The following is a 19,651-nucleotide window of genomic DNA, read 5'->3' as shown; positions in this document are numbered from 1 at the left end:
TCCACAAACTATGGTGATGAGCAGATTGAGTCTAATTTAGAAAATAATGTGTCAAACTGGAGGGAATCTACCAATTTTTTCCAACGCAAAAAAAAGAAGAAATGTTATGTTTCTCTATGTGAATTCTAACTGTGCGTTGTAAAATTCTAATTTCTCAAATTTAGTATAATTTTGCCACTTTTGATAAAAAAAACAAACAATGGCAAATTAGAAATTAGCAATCAATCGTGTTTTTTTTTTTTTAAATCAGAGATACAGTGTGCATTTTTCAAAAGCAAATAAATTATATAATAAATATCCTCCATAATTGCCGGGATAAGTCACGTGATTTCCACTCAAACATCAGTCTTGATGAAGTGTTTCTGACAGGAACTCCTCAGTCAGCCGAGTGGCGCCAGGGAGGATGAGTGATTCAGCAAACCTGCCTGCTGTTGTCTCTCTGGTCTCTCAATCTTTTACGATGCAGCTGAAAGGAAAACAATGAGCCCGTTCCTGAGTACAGGTGTTTCTCACAGGAGCTGACTTGTAAAAACAGGTAGATTTCCACTGAGATGAGAATTGACTCATGTAAAAAGACTTCTGCTGTTGCAATAACTCACAATCTAGTTCTGGCTTCCAGCCCAGAAGCCCCGAAATCATAGTGTAGAGTTTAATTTGCAAAAACATCCTAACTGAGATTTTTTTTTTTTGTCATTAAACACTGTTATGCTGTGCTGCTGAAGGCGTCTGACAGTGTTTGTGCCGATGTCGTCTCTTGTTGACCTGCAGATAAACATCAGCACTGTAACCTCAGGTTGACAAGGCAGCGAGCTACTTAAAAGAACATGCTTTAAATGACCTTTGCACCCGAAATAGATGGTGAGAAATACTAGAACATGAAGTGGAGTCACAAGATTGTCAGAGGAGATGAGAGAGAAGGTGGGGGGGGGAGAAAAGACAAATAGAGAGCAATCTAGCTGACTTTGTCTTTCAGATTAAAAGCCTGAGCAACAAGCAAGACATTTGTGACAAGTGGAGGAAATGAAATGTTTACAGTACAATGGGGGGGTGGGGGGTGGGGGGCTGCTGATAAGTGACACTGTAGAGAACTGTCCCTTTTGCTTTTTTTGCTGTGAGGGGAGGGGTCACTCTTAAAACAGGTGTTATTGCAAGACAGTGAAACACGGTGAGCTGGGTGTTCAACCCTTTTAATTTACCCCATCTGTATGTCAACCTACACCCTGCAATTTAAATTCAACACTCAGATCGGCAATTTGTTTTGTCTTTACAATGAAATTGAAAAACTTTCCCACAGCATCGCAATGATCGTTCAACATTGCTCAGAAAAACTGAAATTACATCTGCTTGCCTATAGAAATATTTCTTTTTTTTGTTATATTGCTTCTGTCACGTGACGCCTCAGAATCAGAAAACGCTGAGAATATTTGAATATTTTACATTACAGACTGGCGTGATTTCAAAGAATATGTTCCCAGAGGCCTATTATCCTGCCCTTGTTTCGGGGGGGGGGGGGGGCATTTTCTCAATGATGGGCTGCTTCTCTGATTTCTACAAGGCAACAAGCACCATGTTAATTTAACATGTCGTGACCAACATGATACATGGAAAAAGATGTGTGCTTATCTTTGTAATCACAGCGGCAGGAGCAGAGGGCACGTGTCCCTGTGTTTCATTTCAGAGCTAATCTTTCATTTCATAGCCCATCTCTCCATATCAAACAACACAAATGGCTCAATTTGCATGAAAGGATTTGTAACATGGCGAATCAGGTGTCAGCCTCGATTAAACATTACACCAGCACGCTATCATAATCAGCCGTCTAATGAGGGTGGCCACTGGTGTGAGAGGCTTGGATGGATCAGGGAGAAGGGTTTCTCCACGCTGCCCAGCGGGGGGTGACTAACTGAGGGATTAAAATCGGAGGTGCGGTCTATCTGGCTCTGACAGAGGGGCTCCTCTGGGTGGCAAGCTTGGAGCCCTGTAATGCTGATGAGACAAGGCGACGCAGGCCACACACACATAGGGAGGACTTGAAGGGAGAGCTGCTCTTATACGGCTGAAACTCACCGACAGCCGAGACGCAGCATCTGAGAACTGCTTCCTCCTCAGCTTTGAATACTAATGTCTGAGGCAGAGGAGAGACGCCCCTACATCAGACATCACTTCCCCAAAATGAGACTAAAGAAACAAGAAGCAACTGCAAAATTTGAAAGTGCTTTTCCTTTTTACAATTTTTTTTGTATAAAAAAATAACATTTTTGTCAGAGACAAAATATTTGGTTTAAGAACCTATTGCTTTTTTTGCAGCACAAATGGCAAAAGCGTTAAAGTGCATGGGTGGTAAAATAGCGGCAGTGCTTTAATTCCTGTGAGTACATCACATGATGCATTTATGTCACTCAGTCTAAGCAGAGCCACCCCCATACACAACCCCCTCCTCCTCCTGTGTACAGTTTGCCCCTCCCATTGTTCAGCCCTTATTGTTATCTACTGAATATACACTGTTGCTAATTCTGCTGTTGGCTGTGTCGATGTGCAGCTTTTGGTTCTCGGTCCACAGAGACTTCCCTATTGCCACCATCCTACCACCCTCAGCATCAAGGTCCCCCTCCCCCTTACTCCTTCCCCCACCCTCTGCCCTGCTCCCCATTTGGGGGTGACCCGGGTGCTGTTCTGAGGGTTCCTCACACCCCAGAAGCTGTCAGTGGCCTCCTTCCTTCCCATGAGCGGAACACACAATAGAGAAAGGGCTCCGGCTGAGAGGTTCAGTAGCCATTAACCCCTACCAGCTGTTCCTGCCGAGGGTATTCTGTGCCACAATACGTGCCCCCGAGGGGGCCCTCACGTCCACTAATCTAGCCATTGTTGGCCAGGAATGCTGACAGAAGAAAAGAAATTTTTCTTGTGTCCATGCAAGCGTGTGTATCCATGTGTGAGAGCCGAGAAACGTAGGGCTAATTTCTATAGTTGCCCGTGAAGAAGGGAGACCATGAAGAATACCCTATTTAGCTGCTTGACAAAATTCTTTTGCTTGAAAATGGAAAAACAATAGCAATTGTTTTCAAGTGGACTCCTTTAAATTGTCCAAATCTCTGAATTTAAATAAAATAAATTCTATCAAAGTCTGCTGTCCAAAAAGTAACTTTATAAAACTTGGATTATTTGAGTTAGCTAGTGATTAATTTTGAATGCATGGCCAGACAAACATTCGGAATCTGTGATCGCTTCCAAAGCCATTTCTAAATGGATAAAATTTTGGGGAAATTATTCCATTTTGGTACTTTGGTCTCAGAATATATTAACAATTAGTCCATTTCAATTAACATGGAAATTAAAACAGCATTTTCCAGTCAATTTAACCATGATGCAGCCATTAAGGGCTTCTGGTGTGCTGAGCATGTTTGTTACTCCAGTCTCCAGGCTGGAAATGAAACAAAAAGGAGGTTTTTTTTTCTTCTGTGCTGCATATCAAATATTGATACATGCATGTCATATATTAGTCTCTTTTTTCATTATTTTCAATCCACAGAATAAGGACTTCTTTAAAAAGCTTAATCTGTCAATAAATACCAACTACAAACATTTCACTTGTTTAACTGCCTGATAATAAAATCCAGCCAGTTTTATTAAAGCCTAATCACACAGAGACGGTTTTCCTGCTCCTGCATGGTTTAAGACCACAGATCAACAGAAGATATCAACAATAGATTGTTGACAGAAACAGGAAGCAGTGCTCGAGAGCTGTCAGCAGCCTGTGGGATGCAACATTAGCATGGAGGAAGTAAACAGAGCAGCACCTTAAAACAGGGGGGAGGGCAGCTCTTATGTAAACTGTTAGGTGAGTTTGGAAGGTATTTCTCTGTATATAGATTCTGTCCCACAGCTTGTGCTGTGTTGTGACAGGCGGGGGATCTGCGTCAGTCAATTATATGTCCCAACAGACTTTTGTGCTAATGAGCTGGTCCAGCCATCGGCAGACTTCCCCTGTCGTCCAAAAAAGATCACTTTCATTGCTTGCAGAACTAATTCAGGGCACAAAAGTGGGAGCTTCACCATTGCAGCCTCTTTTACTGCTCCTTTTGTGGAGGCTTTAGAAGTGCGCTGAAGAGAGGGCCTAGCGCTCAGGCCTCTTCATCTCCAGTCCATTGCCTGTCATTAACATACATATCCATATGAAAAGTGGGGTAAGGCCGGAACAGCTGTCCAGTAAAGAGGCAGTGATTCCCTCTCCCAAATGCTGACAGAAGCCTTTAGCCTTCCTTGGCCAATAATAAACCAAACCATTTAAACAGTCTTTCAGGGAGTGAGAAAGAGATTGGGTCATAATACTACATTCACAGGCATCAGCGGCCCTCATTGGCTTGCAACAGTCTCGAGCAGATTCGTGCTACTTAAAGGAAAAAGCTGATGGAAATTGCACAGGTTTATGAATATTGTTAGGTTGTTGCAGCAAAGGTTTGACATGGATGCTTCAAAATAATGATAAGTGATGATTTGCTGTGTACTTCTGTACTCAATGAGTGTTGCATTCTAGTAAATAAAAAAATTGCGCATGTGTTGACTTTGTTGTTTAAGGGTCTTTCAGACTTAACAACATGATTCGGACCAAGAGGACTTGAGGAGTGAACTGAGCAATCCTCTTGTTTAAACTTGGGTGGTGGGCATGAAAACAGAGGTTAAGTGACTTGCCCTGGGTCACATGGGAAGTCGTTTACTTAGGGTGGATTTTCTCATCTAAAACCCTCATCCACTCAGGCCACAAGGGTTTCTAATTGTATAATATGTTGTTTTAATATTTACTGATGAATTTACCCCATTGTGGCGATGGAGAGGATTGTATAACTGTCTGGGTGAAAAAGGCATTTTTTCAAACTGCATCTGAACATATTTTACATCTTCGCATTTGAGAAAGATTAAATTGCACTATTTCTCATGTTGTTAACATTCATATACTGTATATAGATATTAAATAAATATATGAAATTTCACAGTAAAATAATAATCTCCAATGTTGATGTGGTATTTATCATCTACGATTTTATTCGAATGCAGAATTAATTAATTAAATAAAAAGAAATACTTATTACAAAAACCCTTAGCGACAATAAATGATCTGATTCAAGAATGATGTCATGTGATTTCAGGAATTAATTTTGCCTGCTTCCACTGAGTGATTTCCATGCTTGAGGACCTTCATTCTCTAGAAAAGGAGGTAAAGGGAGAAGCCAGAATCCGGATCTAATGAATAAGAAAAGCCTTTGGTTTAAAGGGGACTGGTTTGTCTCTTCATGGGTCGCTTTTTATTCAGCTTTAGAAATACGAGGAGTCCTGATTGATAAATCCCCTCCCTCACCCCCCTGGTGCCTGTGACCTCAGAGTCATCAGCTATAACACTGCAATGCACCTTAAGTTTCTTAATCTGAAAACAAGAATAATAAATAAGTGAATTTATGTCCTTTGACATTCTTTACAGCGACAGTTATTCTGAGGCTGCGTGCCCAGCGGGCTACTAGCAGCTGATTGCAGCAGCAGGAACTAGTTCCCTCTGATCCTCCTACCCACCTCCTACACATCAGCAGCATCCAAAAACTTCAGTAATGGCGCTTTGCTCAAGCAATTAAACCCACCGGAAGTGTTTTTTTCCCTTCCTTAGATAACTAGCCAACACCTCAGGCCTTTACCTATGCTACTCCCCCTCATGCTCTATCCTTTATTTATCACTGTTCTGCTGTTTGTTGTCTCTGAAGTTCCACAATTCATTAAAAAAGGAAAAAGGGGGAGGGGAGCAGAGGAGAGGGACAGTATGGAGAGGCAAACCCGGGGCTGTTGAGGGAGCAGGGGATAAAGGGGAGGGATTAGGATGACTTCTTGAACACATTTTCTCCCTTTTGCTGCAATTAAACAAAGTAGGCCTGTGATTAGTGCAGCGCAGGGAGCAGAGAAAAAGACACCCTTGAATCCCAATGGAGGGACCTGACTGAGCATTATTGCCTGACAATGCCTGAGTTTATTGCTGAAACCTGCTTACCCTCCTGCATGGCAAACCATGGGAACTCCAGTCAGGTGGAAACTTTTTTTTTCCTCTTTTCTTTTCCCGCTCCTTGTTTTTCTCCCCCCTCTGACCACGGAAGCCCTCCAGGAGCTCACAGTGTGGTTAAAGCCACACAACTCCCCCCTGGTAACTGAGATGTTTGGGATAAGCTCTGCCTGGTTTTTGTGCATGAGCTCACACTTGTCTGCTGTTGTTCGAACACAGTTAATGATGAGCTTCCTCTGTTTTTTCCACACCCCTTCCCTCTCTCCTGTCCTCCTCCTCCTCCACCTCCTCTCGCAGCTCCTTTTCTCCTTTCTTATTTGAAGCTAAGCGGCTGTTTAAATGGAGTGCCTCCTCCCTCTGGCTCTTGGGAATGCTCTCAAGGGGCCCTTGCCTGGCACTGTGTGCATGACACATAATGAAAACAATTTTACGCTGCAGAGGGAAGTATGAGGCAATTACGGATGTGACAGCCACCTGCAGACTCACCCCCACCCCACCCCCCAGTCACCAACTGCATTCTCTCAACCACTGCACCATCACCACATCCACCACAAGTGTCACCTCACTGGTACCCCCCACCTCAACCCCCTCCACCATTCCCTCCCAAACGCACACTCCACCAGCCCTCAGCTTCATGAATATGTGATGGCTTGATGATGTTGTGAATGGCTGGGGCAGATGAGGAGGGGTGAGAAAGACCTGGGCTGTAATAAGTTGCCCAGCTGGAGGTGGTGTTGTGGCCCTGTCACCCTGTGGCAGTCCATAGAGGCATCTCCCCACAAGCTCTGACCCTGGGATCGGCCTCCTGACGGGAGCCAAGAGATGACGTGACAGGGGCGTTCAAAGTGCTCCCCCAAATCTCTTGTTGGCCAATTTTACACATGAAGCCAGGCCCAAAAGCCCAAGTGGCAGGCCTAAAAGAGCTCTGATTTAATTTGATAACCTGCTTAGTGAATGTGAATTAAATGAGTATTTCACATACAAATTATCTCCTTTCACCACTAGTTTGCAAAACAAAGATGTCTCAGAACCTCCTGGGTCAGGGTATTTCTGATGGTTTATATATCCAGATGAATCTGCTCTAATTAGGCTTCCATGTGTAGTCAAGAGAGGAATGAATCTTATCAATCCACAAGGTCTGTAAACTTGACCCACACATATGATATGTGACTCTTAAAGTCTTCAGTCTGTCAGGTCTCTATCCCACAGTGCTTGCTCTACACCCCCCCCCTGGCTACACATGAAGCCTCTCTGTCCTGAAGATTATTCAGGATGAGACTAAAGGGGTTTTTTTTTTGTATGCCTGTGAGTCTCCACGAGCTGCTGCCTGATAGTCTGATGTGTCCTTAATGGCTCGGGTGAACAGCAGAGACACAGCGACGTGATGAGTGGATCCTCATCTGATACATTAGAGGGCAGCTGATAAAAGGCACAGGGAATATACGCCCCCCCCCCCACACACACACACACACACACACTTGATGTCCTACATGATGCAAAACAAAGACACTTGCTCAAGAAGTGAGCACCAAGCACTGATCAAATGAAACAAAGGTGGGCACATATTGAAAAATGGCTCACTGAAAAGTTGATGTTATGCAATAGTTTCAGTAACCATCAATCCAGTAAGGCCATGAGGACTATATTCTCTGTGCTGGGAAGAAGTGTAATATAATAGATGAGAGGATCAAGGCGAAACAGGAATGAATAAGTGAAACCAGCATATGTAAGCATGACGAATATCACAGGAGACTTTGCAGACAGTAAACTGAGGAGGGAAGAGATGAGAGGCAGTAAATTAATCTTCTTGCAATATCTTGCAGAAGAGAAAAGAGCACCGGTCTTTATTTCTTATAACAACCCAAGACAAATGACCACCGCCGGTACATTCGTTCTGATAAGGGGCATACAAGAAAGACAATGGCTTTCAATTCTTGATTTAATCAACCCCTGGTATGATGTACTTCTGTAAATAACAAAGTTGATTTATCAGGAATCAAGACACAGAGGAAGTGCAAGGGCAAGTGTCTGATTTCTCTGCAGGGTTTGCGATGAAATATACATAACGTTATAAAATGACTACGGTTGCTAGCATAGCATGCCACGGCTAGTGAGATTGAAGCTGTGGACAACATTTACAAAATACAGACTGAACTGAATTAATGTGACCAGTGTGTGCACATCCAGGCCGATCTGGGGAGTCTTAATTTATTTTCTCTCTCCAGCTCATCCTTTACAAAAATGACAGTGTCCTCTTATTGATTTTACACTCAGAGATCAATCAGCTTTGCCCTGACTCAAAGAAAATTTACAACCCCCCCTCCCAAAAAACATTCCCATTCAGTGTGTTCTGGTCTGGTGAAATGGTCAGGAGGGCTTATTTGACCCCCTCCTCATTATACACACGAGGCCCATCCCGTCTGTGTAAAAGCCAGTTAAAATAAGCTAATCTACAGGAGGGGAGACCACATCCTTGCTCAGACTGATTCCCCCCCACATCTACATTACACTCCCTCAGCCCCCTTCCCCAGGCAAAGACATGAGCACAAAAGACGCAGAGATGAGGGGTGTTTATATATGAGAGAGGCGAGCTGCCACAGCAAAATATGACTGGTATAAAACACAGGCCTGTCAAAAGCAACAGTTTTCTGGCTCTGATGATTAGCTGTAATACCTAAAAGTCATATCGTACATCAAATGAATGAAAAAAACAACTTCCATTCATGTTCTCCCAAAGGATCCGTGTTTATTAAGATGGAGACAAGGCCAGAGAGCATGCTAGCAGGAGTAGTATCCCTGCCTGGCAGCAGGACACCCATGCCAGCTGTACAGATATGGCCATGCTGTCACGTTGCCTCTCAGATGTAGCAAATGGTGCCAGTGAGAGTCAATGGTACCTGGCACTGGGCACACACACAGCCATAAGCCAAAGCCATTACCTTACACTCCGGCCTGGTGGGTTAATCCAGGGTTAATTCTATTGGCCTGTCTGGCAGAAGGAAACATGAGCAGACTGACAGCACTTGAGAGCATTTAATACAGGAATACTAAGTTCATCTGGAGAGGGATGCACTCTCACCATCCTGCTTTCCAGACAGTATTAAATGAAAATGAAGTTTTGTTGCTGACAAGTGGATTAATGAAAACTGTGACGATGGAAACAGAATCAATTCTTGGTATTAAAGAGTTGCAGTTTTGGGGCAGCTTAAAGAAAACAATGATGCTATAAACGTACTAAAAAGAAGAAGTGTGCACTTATTTTTTCGATCAAGCATGTTCGGTTGAATTTAATGTCGAATGTCATTTGAATGGCTTCATAAAACCTAAGCAGTAGGTAAATGCAGATGATTGATAGTGTGACAAAATATTAACAAGTCTTTCAAATGGACAAGGTTATTATGGGCTTATTACTGTCACATGCAGACAGGGTGTAACTAAAACAGTCCATCTTTGTTGCAGTAAAAAAAAAAAAAAAAGCACGCTCAAAAACATCATATCAAACAAATGACACTTTATTTTCTGAAACCCAGAAAGTTCATTTACAAAGGACTAGCTGTTGCAATCACAGCTCTAATGTAGTAGTGAGGAGAAAAAAGGGTAATTGGTTTGGTAAAGATCGTTTTCCATCGCACCATAAAGCACTACACAATAGAAAAGGTCGCCAATTAAGCAATCATGAATACCAAGTACCATAGCTGATGAAAATAGGCCAGTGGTTTAAATAGATTTGCAAGCAATTTACCTTTTCACAATGTTGGCAATCTGATGCAATTTGCTTGCAATTTTGTCTGCTTTCAGTAGCACTCTGAGCTGACACTGCGCGGTGCAAATGGCAAAGAGGACCACATAGAAAATGTAAAACTATCTTGGCCACATCAAGGTATCAGAATGGCGCTTCATCAGGAAAATTACAACAATTAGCATAAGTGCTCCAAAATCAACACTTTAAATGTCAGCGCCAAAGGTTGGGCCACAGATGAGCAAGGGTGCACTATGTCCTCCAGGATGGACTTGCTGTGGAACGCAAAGCAATCACCCATCATCTCTCGCCAGTGATGGCCCCGCAATTGCTGTGACATTCTCTCAGGCCTGTCATTCTTGGTCACATACTGCTTCCCGCTCTCTGCCTCACTGTGCTCGCTGGAGAATTGCAACATCCTTGTGTCTATTTCAAAGACATCCCCCCTTTCTAACTTTTTATTTATTGTTTTAGTGCTGCATTATTGTGTGTTTCAGGGTCAGCTGGATTCTGCTTTAAAGCTGTGGGTTTTGTTTGGGCATATTTTTGCTTCAGACTATGATATTTTGCAGTATGTTTTCATTTAAAGAGTTGAATTTGTTCTTACAGTGCTCATTAAGCTCAATGACACTAAATCTCTGTATTTGAATATGGAATCTGTGTCTGTGGTACTGCCGCTGGAAGGGTGCTAACTGAGCATGTTCTAGAGCATGTTCCTACTTCCTGTTCTGGTTCAAAGACCAAATGCTTTAAATTCTGAAGGTGAAACGATGAATCGATCCATTTCCTAGGGTTCTACGTTATCTGCTAGACTTCGCATCACAAAATGCTCAAAAAGCCACACAAAACTCAGTTACATGAAAAATCTGTTAAAAATCTGAATTATTTTTAATTAAGAGGTGCATTCGTTTTTATATGAAACACTGCAGAAAAGTAAGCGGTACTGTTTCAAGTAGCTGTATAGTTAGTGTAAAAGTACAAGATTCATTAAACTAATAAACAAATCCATGTTCCATTTTCCCACAAATTAATCTTTCAGTTGCAGTCTAACAGATAGACACTGATTGCATTAGTCAGTCTGCAAATTGCGTCATCATTGAAGGGACGTTGAGTCCGTCATGAAATCACATCTGACATTTCTGACACCTGAGTTACTCATCTAACATAACAAGTCTCACCGGCTTTTAAATCAACATCATGTGATTTTAAGGACGCACGACCAGAATGTCTTTAACTTGTGGTTAAGTGTCTGCAATAAGCGCTTAACATTATCTACGCATCTCATCATCAGCGAAGCAGAACGTCTGACTTTGTCCAATAACTCCTTCTCTCGTCATGTTGGTTCTTGTAACTTGTCAGGAATAGTCTGAGATGTGTAGAGATGTTATCTGAGAGGAGCAGAAAAAAGGAAGGCACGGTTTTACGGCATGTCTGTGACAAATGTGTAGAAACGCTCAGGTCTTGGTCATGGGCAGTTTACATGATCTGGTACATGAAGGGTTTATCTTTGAAATGAGGCAAATGTATTTTACCTCTAGAAAAATATCTGTAACTGATCTATGACCATTTTAGAATATAAATCGCATTGTCAGTTTATTGCAAATAAGTTAAATATGGGGCATTTTTCTGCTACCCCACAGAACAAATAAACAAACGCATTTATTCGACCTGATGCAGCCGTCATGTCTGAAAAATACTCAGTAACATTTACTTTATCATTATTTTTGGAAACTCCAGTTTCTGACTGGATATATTTGACATCTTCTGGAGAGTGTTGCAGGTTTCTTACGTCAGTTGAGTGTGTGTTTGCAGCTTGTTTGCAGACACACTTCAGTAAAATATGAGAATGCAGAATGATAGAAAAGGTCTGGGCTAAAGCTGTGTCTGTGTAAACAGGAATTATTGATTAGCTACTGAAATGAATCACCTGACAGATATTGTGATGAGTAGGGGACTTGACCTATAGCAGTGGCATATTGTGTAAACAGTAATGACTGAAATGAAAGCCATACAGTCCAGACGTCCACAGTCAATGAGATGTTAAAAAAGATGTGGATGTTATATATTTAGTATAACATTCTGTGAAATATTTGCAATTAAGCAAGTTGATGCCATAATGTAAAAGTGTTAAAAGAATAAAGTGGGTTATCAGTTGTGAGGGTTCTGTATTTGTTAATTTGTCCGTATGGATTTCAGCTCATGCCAGATCCCTCTAATGCTGTCTTCTGTCGATAGCAGCTCAACGTGTTGTCTGTTCCTCCCTGTTGTGTATTTAATATTTACCAGCCTTATTAAAGCAAGATGAATTAGCCTGCTTGTGATAGATTTCCTATCACTGAAAGAGTGCACATGGAAAAAAGAAGAAGATAGAAGATAGAGTCAGGGAAGGAGGCAGAAGAGGAAAGTTTGTGTGATTGGATGATCAGCATGCGGGGGCCCCGACTCGGGAGCGGCCCCCAGTGTTGGAGGAGTTGTGAGCTCGCTGATGATGGGGTTGCACAGATGGGCTTGAGCCTGGCTCCCAGCTCGCTCCTTTGTATAGACCCTGCTCTCTAATTACAGATGATGTGAGGGAGAGTGGAGGGAGGGGGGGGGGGGGCAAGAGCGGGGCAGGAGGGAAGGGGAAGGGTGGGTGTGAGTGTGTATGTCGGGAGGGGGGGGGGGCACAAGCAGGTGACAGGACGAGGAGAGGAACCTGTGGCAGATTCTCAGCACCATCAGGCACAACGTAGCTGCAGCTTGACAGCTAATTAGAAACGACACAGATTTCTCCCAATGTAACAGATGTTGCCTAATCAGTCCAGCTCGGGAGAACCCTGCGCCAGCAACATTTCATGCACAATTTAACCATCTAAAAGGGATGAAATACTTAATGCATTGTAAGGCCAGCACAGCTGTTTCTCTCGTCAGAAAATTTCCCAGTCAAAAATATGCATGTTTTATGTAACTCTAACCAAGTGTTTATAATGACAAAATAGCTGAGAAAAATTGATGCCACACATCTGCCAAAGATTTCAGCCTTATTGGTTACCATAATATTAATGGTGCAAAAGACCAAATTCAGATTCTTTTAATAGGTTGACTCTCGCTGACACATAATCAATAAAGCTTCGCACAACAGAAAAGACTCTGAAAGAAGCGCTGACAGTTTAAATAAAGGAGAAAAAGAAATGTTTCTCGATGGTAAAACTTTTTTACGTCTCATAAATAAGGTCAAATCAGAGAAAAGTTCATTTAATTTATACTTTCGCTACATTAAACACTTTAAAGTTTAAAAAGCGGACCACAAATTTCCCAGTGACGTAGTTTTGTTTTTTTAAACTGACTCATGCATGTGTCACATAATGTCTCATAAATCACTGATCTCTCTGGCTAAAGGAAACCAGCTGTGATTGTGATGGTAATAATATGTTCTAATTGCCACTCTATCAGATAAATGCAGATTTGTGTCCTCACTCTTCCTTTTACATCCAACATTCTACATCGAGATCTTTCTCTTCCTATCGGCTCCAGTATTGGCTATATCTCCTCAACTCTGCATTTTTATCTGATGCACCGCATGACAGGTAATCTAGCTGAAAGTTCCAACAATTGAACACAAAGGGAAAAAAAAAGCCAGGGCTGATGAAATCTGAGCAGTTATCACACTAACCATTACCTGTCAAGCCTTCTGCTTCAATTTAAGGGTGCATCAATTTTCTGAAGAGGAAATCAAGGGCGAGGAAGAAAAGCAGTCCAGATAAACAGTGACAAAGGCCTCTTTTCTGCTGCTTTTATTTATGATGGGATGTTGCTGTGTGGGGACCAGGGCAAAGGCTTTATCAGACCAACTGATACATCTGTGATAGCCAGGGAGTCTTCACCCTTGATGAAGTGCTGCACTCGCCAAAGAAGATTTTGAACTCAAATGACTTTCGCTTGAAAACCTGAAGAGATAGTGGGAGTCCCTGAATGGCCTCACACGGCGGTGCGAAGAGACAGACTGAACAAACAAAGATGAACGCTTATGTATGTATGTGTATGTGTGTTTTCTGTGAATGACACATAATGCTCGTCTTGCTGTGGGGAAACTAAATTCGTAAGGAAATGCCAGTCTGTACACTGCACTGTATGTCATTGTTTAATGGGCTGTTGTTTCCTATTCTCCGCAAAAAAAGTAACAGTTTACAATGAGAGCACATTAAGAATGGTTTATTAATGTTTAGTTAAGCATTAGTAAGGATTAGTTAACCTTTAGTTAGCTTTAAACTAATCATTTACTGATGTTCATGTTATGTTTACGGGTTGATGGATGGGAAGCTGGGGTTATCTGAGGGATACATGTTCCCCACTTTACAATGGGAAACAAAAAGCTTTAATAAATGGTTAATTAAGCTTAAGTAACAATTATTTATCACCCATACACATTAAATAAACATCATTTATGTACACTCATTGTAAATGGTTATCAGAAAAGTTCAAAGTTTAGGTGCACATGGGGTTGCTGCGCATAAGAAATCTGCAATAATGGTTCACACAACATCCCAGCTGAGACAAACTGAACAGGTGTCCTAGTACTGGTGGGGGCATTCTATGGGAGGGTGCATCCTTTATTCATCCAAGCCTATATAAAGAGCTTGCTACTTGCCCTTTGGTTGAAGGCTAACAGGATGTCAACATTGCAGAATGCGCATCAATCTACCTGGCTTATACGGCCCACTAGGTGGCGTTCATGGAGGTGTGATGCCAGCAAAATCTGGATAATCTTAGATGGCGTAGCAAGCTCTGAGCTGCTGGGACAGGTGTAGTTGGGCACAGTTGACACAACAGTGTCATCTTTCCATACCACCTGAATGTGTGGATGATTTTCAGGTTTTAGCTCGTTTATGTAGTGCAGTTCACGATCCTTAGGCAGGCTGGACTCCTGGTGTTCTTGTTAGGCTGTTGTCAGACTAATGGGGTAGGATGGAAGAGCTCAGCTGGAGAAAAGTCATCCAGAATAGAGTTCACCAATAGTAAGGCTCATTCAGCTATAGTGTTTCCACTTCTGGGTCCCTATGATGTAAATTCCATCATCATAGGGCCAACACAGAAGGTCTGTGCAAATGTCAGCGTACATGGCAATTTGTTATGACTGAACGGACACAAACAAGCTGCTCGTGCACTGGAAGACATATTTATTAGAGGCCAAATTCATAGAATCTTGGTCTGAAGGCTTAAAGCAGACATGTTATCAATCAAAATCATGTATTCTTTATATAATCTTTCTCTAAAGAGGGATTTAGACTCCAGCTCCAGACAGTAAATGTGTTTAAAAGGATCACAAGGTGTCTGAGCTCACAAAATACAGTAAATTAATCTTCAGAGCATCGATGATGTGTAAAAACAAAAAAGGTAGGTTTTATATTACTAATGTAAGTAGATAACACAATATTGATGTTTTCAAAACTGAATGCACAAATAATTGAAGAGAAAACACAAGAACAATGTCCATAGTGAGAGAAGCTTTATCAGTGAGTAATAAAGGAGTTTCTGTACATTATCCTCCAGCATGACTGTTCGTCGTACAGCTTTAAGGTAAAGGAGTGAGTCTAAGCCAACTGTCCTAACGTTGGGATCGTTCTATGTGTGTGTGTGTGTGTCTGTGTGTGTGTGTGTGTGTGTGTGTGTGTGTCTGTGTGTGTGTGTGTCTGTGTGTGTGTCTGTGTGCGTGTTTACTCCACAACCAGGATAAGGGCTCCCATGCCGACAGTTAACTGAGTAGACAGAGAGGAACAATAATTAGATTCATCTACTGTTATTGACAGATGCTACAAGACTCCAGTCTGGTCGATACACACACTCACTATATTATTCCAAATACCAATAACTGCGAGTATCCATCTTAACTGCATTACTTACAGTCAAATAATTAAATGTACCCTTTGAGACATGTTCTGTGTATCAACATGTCTGTATTTTCAGACAAAAACATCATAAATGATCACTTTTTCATTAATAATGATTCACAATCGAATTAAAACATTCTTCAACAGACAGAATATTAAGAATTTTAAGCTAAATTAATTTCAACAAATGTAATAATAATAATTCCTGAGGCATTATGCCCACTAGAGGATAACTGGGCCACTGGGGATAATTCCCAATTCGAGACTGATCCTGACAGATTAATTGCCCAAACACTTTTGTAGTGTGAGGAGTTTTACAGATGTTAATATAGAGAAGAGAAGAAACCAATAGTAGCCAATGAGAGTGAGCTGAATGGGATTAGATGGCTGATGCGTTAGCTTGTAGCTAGCACTCGCGGCGCTTGAGATAATGAGACATTTCCAACTCTCTTCTAGCAAACGGTAAAACATGTACAGTATATTTGCCATGTTGCATAACAGCAACACACGAAATAGCAGAGAACAATTCACTTCCATGTTCCTGGATGTATGAAGTCAGGTTTGATCATGCAAATTAGTTTGGGACTATATTCCCAGGAATCATTGCTCATGATAGAAACATATGTGGGCTTGCTCAATTTGATTTGTGTACTATCGCAAAATTAAAATCTCCCCTCTTTTTTTAAAATACAGTAAGATTTGAAAAAAAAGTCTGTGTCAAGCATCAAAATAAACCAAATTCAACATTAACATAAAAGAGTAACATTAAATAGGTAATAAATCATAACGTATTAACCTTAATAAGTCTTTGTTCTTGCTTTAAATCAGTACCTGCAAAAAGATTGGTTAATAAAAAAAATTCAAAATCTAACAAAACAAGATATGCACACTCTTACGGTATTAACATGCATGTTGTACGCACTTATTATGTACGTGCTTACAAGCACATTCATATAAAGTGTTGGACTAATCAGAGCCTCCGCTGATTTTACAAAGACAATGTGTTTTTTAAGGTGCAACATCCCGAACACTATTTTGACATAAAAAAAATGAACAAAACAGTGAATTTTGTAAAGGATGAGAATGACAGCTCACACTCTCCTTTCATGTCACCTCATTTGATGGAGGAAGGAAGACTCTGTGCTCTGCTCTTTAACCACATGTTTGCTCTGAATTGTGTACATAATATAGTGCTCTTGCATGAATGAATTCCGCCCGCCACATCTTGCCCACTAAATGCTTTTTTTGCTGTGAATATCCGACCCTTGAACACAGAATCCATTATTGATAATTCCAAACAGTCTCGTACTCCCTGCCATTGACATTTGACCCCCCCACACACACAGTATTTTTTTTTCTATTCACAATCATTGATAGCTTTTTGTTTGCCATAACTGCCCCACTTATATTTCCACAGACGCATTAACTGTCTGCCTGGGAGTAATGCATTTCGCCTGGGAATATACAGCACATAATAACCACCATTATTTAGTCTTTAACAATGCTGTTAAAATCAACTCAATGCTAACAACTTTGCAGCTGTCAAGGATGTCAATACATTTTTTTTTTTGCCGTTCGAAGCAGAACTTTAGCTAATTGTTGCACACCCCAAATGAGAGACAAGTGATAATTGAAACCAATTAACCAACAACAAGCATGCAGAACTTTTTTTAAATGATTAAGTGTTTAAACTAATCAGTGAAAACTGCACCTCCGCTTGAATCTGACTAACCCGTTACTGTTGAAAGGATCTTTCACTTTCTTGATATTGATTGAGACACTCCTTCACCCGTCAAGCTGGCTATTTTGAAAAAACTTCACATGTGACTCTTGGGAAGATTTTATGAATAAATATGCAGTTATTTACTATAAAAGATTACAACGCTAAAATAGAAAGAAAAAATGATTGATTAGTGATTAAAGCACAAAAAATGAGTGAATTTGGACGTCGCTAACTTGGTACTTGATGGTTTGCAACTTGTGACAGGTAATTACTCACACTGAGTGGTCGCTCAGAACAGGAGAGACGCTCATATTTGATTAATGCTGCACATATATTTAAATTTTGTCTGTCCTCTGACCTCTGGGGCAAGCTAATGTCTTTTGGGTCGCCCCCCCCACCCTGCACACACACACACACACACACACACACAGAGTCTCCTTCACTAGCACTCTGAAACATAAACACACACACACACACACACACACACACACACTGGGGGAGAAGGCTACAGGAGTCACAGTTAATGGGATTACCCCAGCAGTCCTCAGCCATCCCTAACCTCACCTCCAGGTCCCACAGTGGCAATCAGAGACATCAGCATCCTTAACGCATCATGGAGAGTGCTTGTGATACCACGCTGTGGGGACCTCTGCTCTCTAACCTCTTAACACAGCAGCACTCTAACTGAAGTGACCTCTGCTGCTTTATAGAGCTAACCCCAGAGGAGACTTTAACGCAGCATCCACCGGGTCACAGTATAAGACACCATTAACCCGAACCTCCAGGCTGGACTCAGTATGTTTAAATATCTCTCCTCCAGCAATCACGGCAGCATCAACACCTTGTAGGTTGACCCTGTCACACAGCCGTCCAGATACTTGATCTTTAATGCGAGGGTCACATCTTTAATGGATCTACCCGTGCCTCAGTGATACTTGTAGCTGACAATAAAAAGAAAAGCTAATTTTTATGCTGCTTTGATACGGAAAACACAGGAGCGGGTACACATTCCTTCCTATCCACACTCCCAACACGATTACCTAGAAATGAAGCGGAAAATGGAAGCGATTTATTAACGAGACATTAGACGCACTTTTAATAACCTTCCCATCCTGCTCAGCAGGGAGCTGCGGATTACACCACACAGGTTTCGGTGACACCAGAAAGGAAGTCCCCCGCCGGGTGTGTGAAGAGCGCAGAGGGACACAATACCAAGCCTGGGGTTCTCACATCCCGCTCTGGGCCCTCACCCCAGGGGGAAGGACAATGGGTTAAAAAGGCATGAATGTCCTGCCTATCCAGGATATAATGTAGGTGGCTGCCACTGAGTCTGAATGGCCTGACAGAGCAGCGGAGGGAGAGGCACAAAGAGGCCATAATAAAAGAGATTCCTCGGGTCAGTAAAGCATTGCATTCACTTTGGCCTCCACAGCTCACAGCCTCTCCTCTCACATTCACCTTTAGTCTAAACTGCAACAGCTTGCCATAGGATGCATTTCAAATGGAAAATGTATTTCTGAAGTCTTGTTCGCCATCACTTTTTAATCTAATTCAGATTTTTTTTTTTTGGAAATACCTGAACACAGAAGATTAACTATCACTTTCATCCATTGGAAATCTTTTAAAAACAAAGAAATCACAGTCGTAGACAATCTCCTGATAAAAGGAAATCTAAGGCATTCGTCTGAGATATCTGAGTGCACTTAAGAAAAAGGGATCCAGTTTAAAAAGGAAAACTCGCACAAAAAGTAGGGAAAGGATTAGAGGAATTCCACAGTATCAGGTAACATGTGTTCGTGCGAAAGTGTGAGAAATCAACAGCTCGATTATTTCCTTCTGAACGTCGGCGTGCTCGCAATTTGCTTTAGAACACTCCTCCGTAGTGTAGGCACAAAGTGCCTGGATTTAATTGAACAAACAGAAGATAAACACACCACCTCTCATATATATGCAAGTGTCTCCGTTGACTACACTGAGTGAACAATCATTAAATTGCACAAGCATTGACCAATACGCCGGCTGCTGGGACAATCAGATAATGCAGGGAGACAAGGGATGATTCCCACACAGACACATGCCTTTACAGCACCCTTAATCTAATTAAAGTAAATAAACTTATAACTGATCTCCTCCGTGACAAAACACTGCTGAGGAAGCTAATTTGCTTCCTTGTTGTGGCTCCTGCAACAGATAATACTGTTTTATTACACAAAGGTCACCAGGGAAATTAACTTCTGGACCAGCAAATAAAAGAAAGGCCCAGCACTCAGAATAACAAGTACATA

At 41.7% G+C, this 19,651-nt stretch overlaps 1 protein-coding gene across 1 annotated transcript in view; it reads right to left on the bottom strand.

The window, feature by feature from the left end:
- Positions 1-253: 253 nt before the first annotated feature.
- LOC147253477 (uncharacterized) overlaps positions 254-19,651 on the bottom strand; it is a 79,161-nt gene continuing 59,763 nt past the window's right edge. The window contains exon 3 of the mRNA XM_086217264.1: positions 254-466. Coding sequence (XP_086073390.1) covers positions 413-466 — 54 coding nt within the window. The 3' untranslated portion in view covers positions 254-412. The remainder of the gene's footprint in view (positions 467-19,651) is intronic.

This window comes from Aulostomus chinensis, chromosome 11 (assembly GCF_037954235.1).
Source record: "Aulostomus chinensis isolate RoL2024-O1b breed Wild chromosome 11, RoL_Achi_v1.0, whole genome shotgun sequence".
Classification (NCBI taxonomy): domain Eukaryota; kingdom Metazoa; phylum Chordata; class Actinopteri; order Syngnathiformes; family Aulostomidae; genus Aulostomus; species Aulostomus chinensis.
Note: the sequence above shows the minus strand (reverse complement) of the source record. Positions and strands in the feature narration are given on the sequence as shown.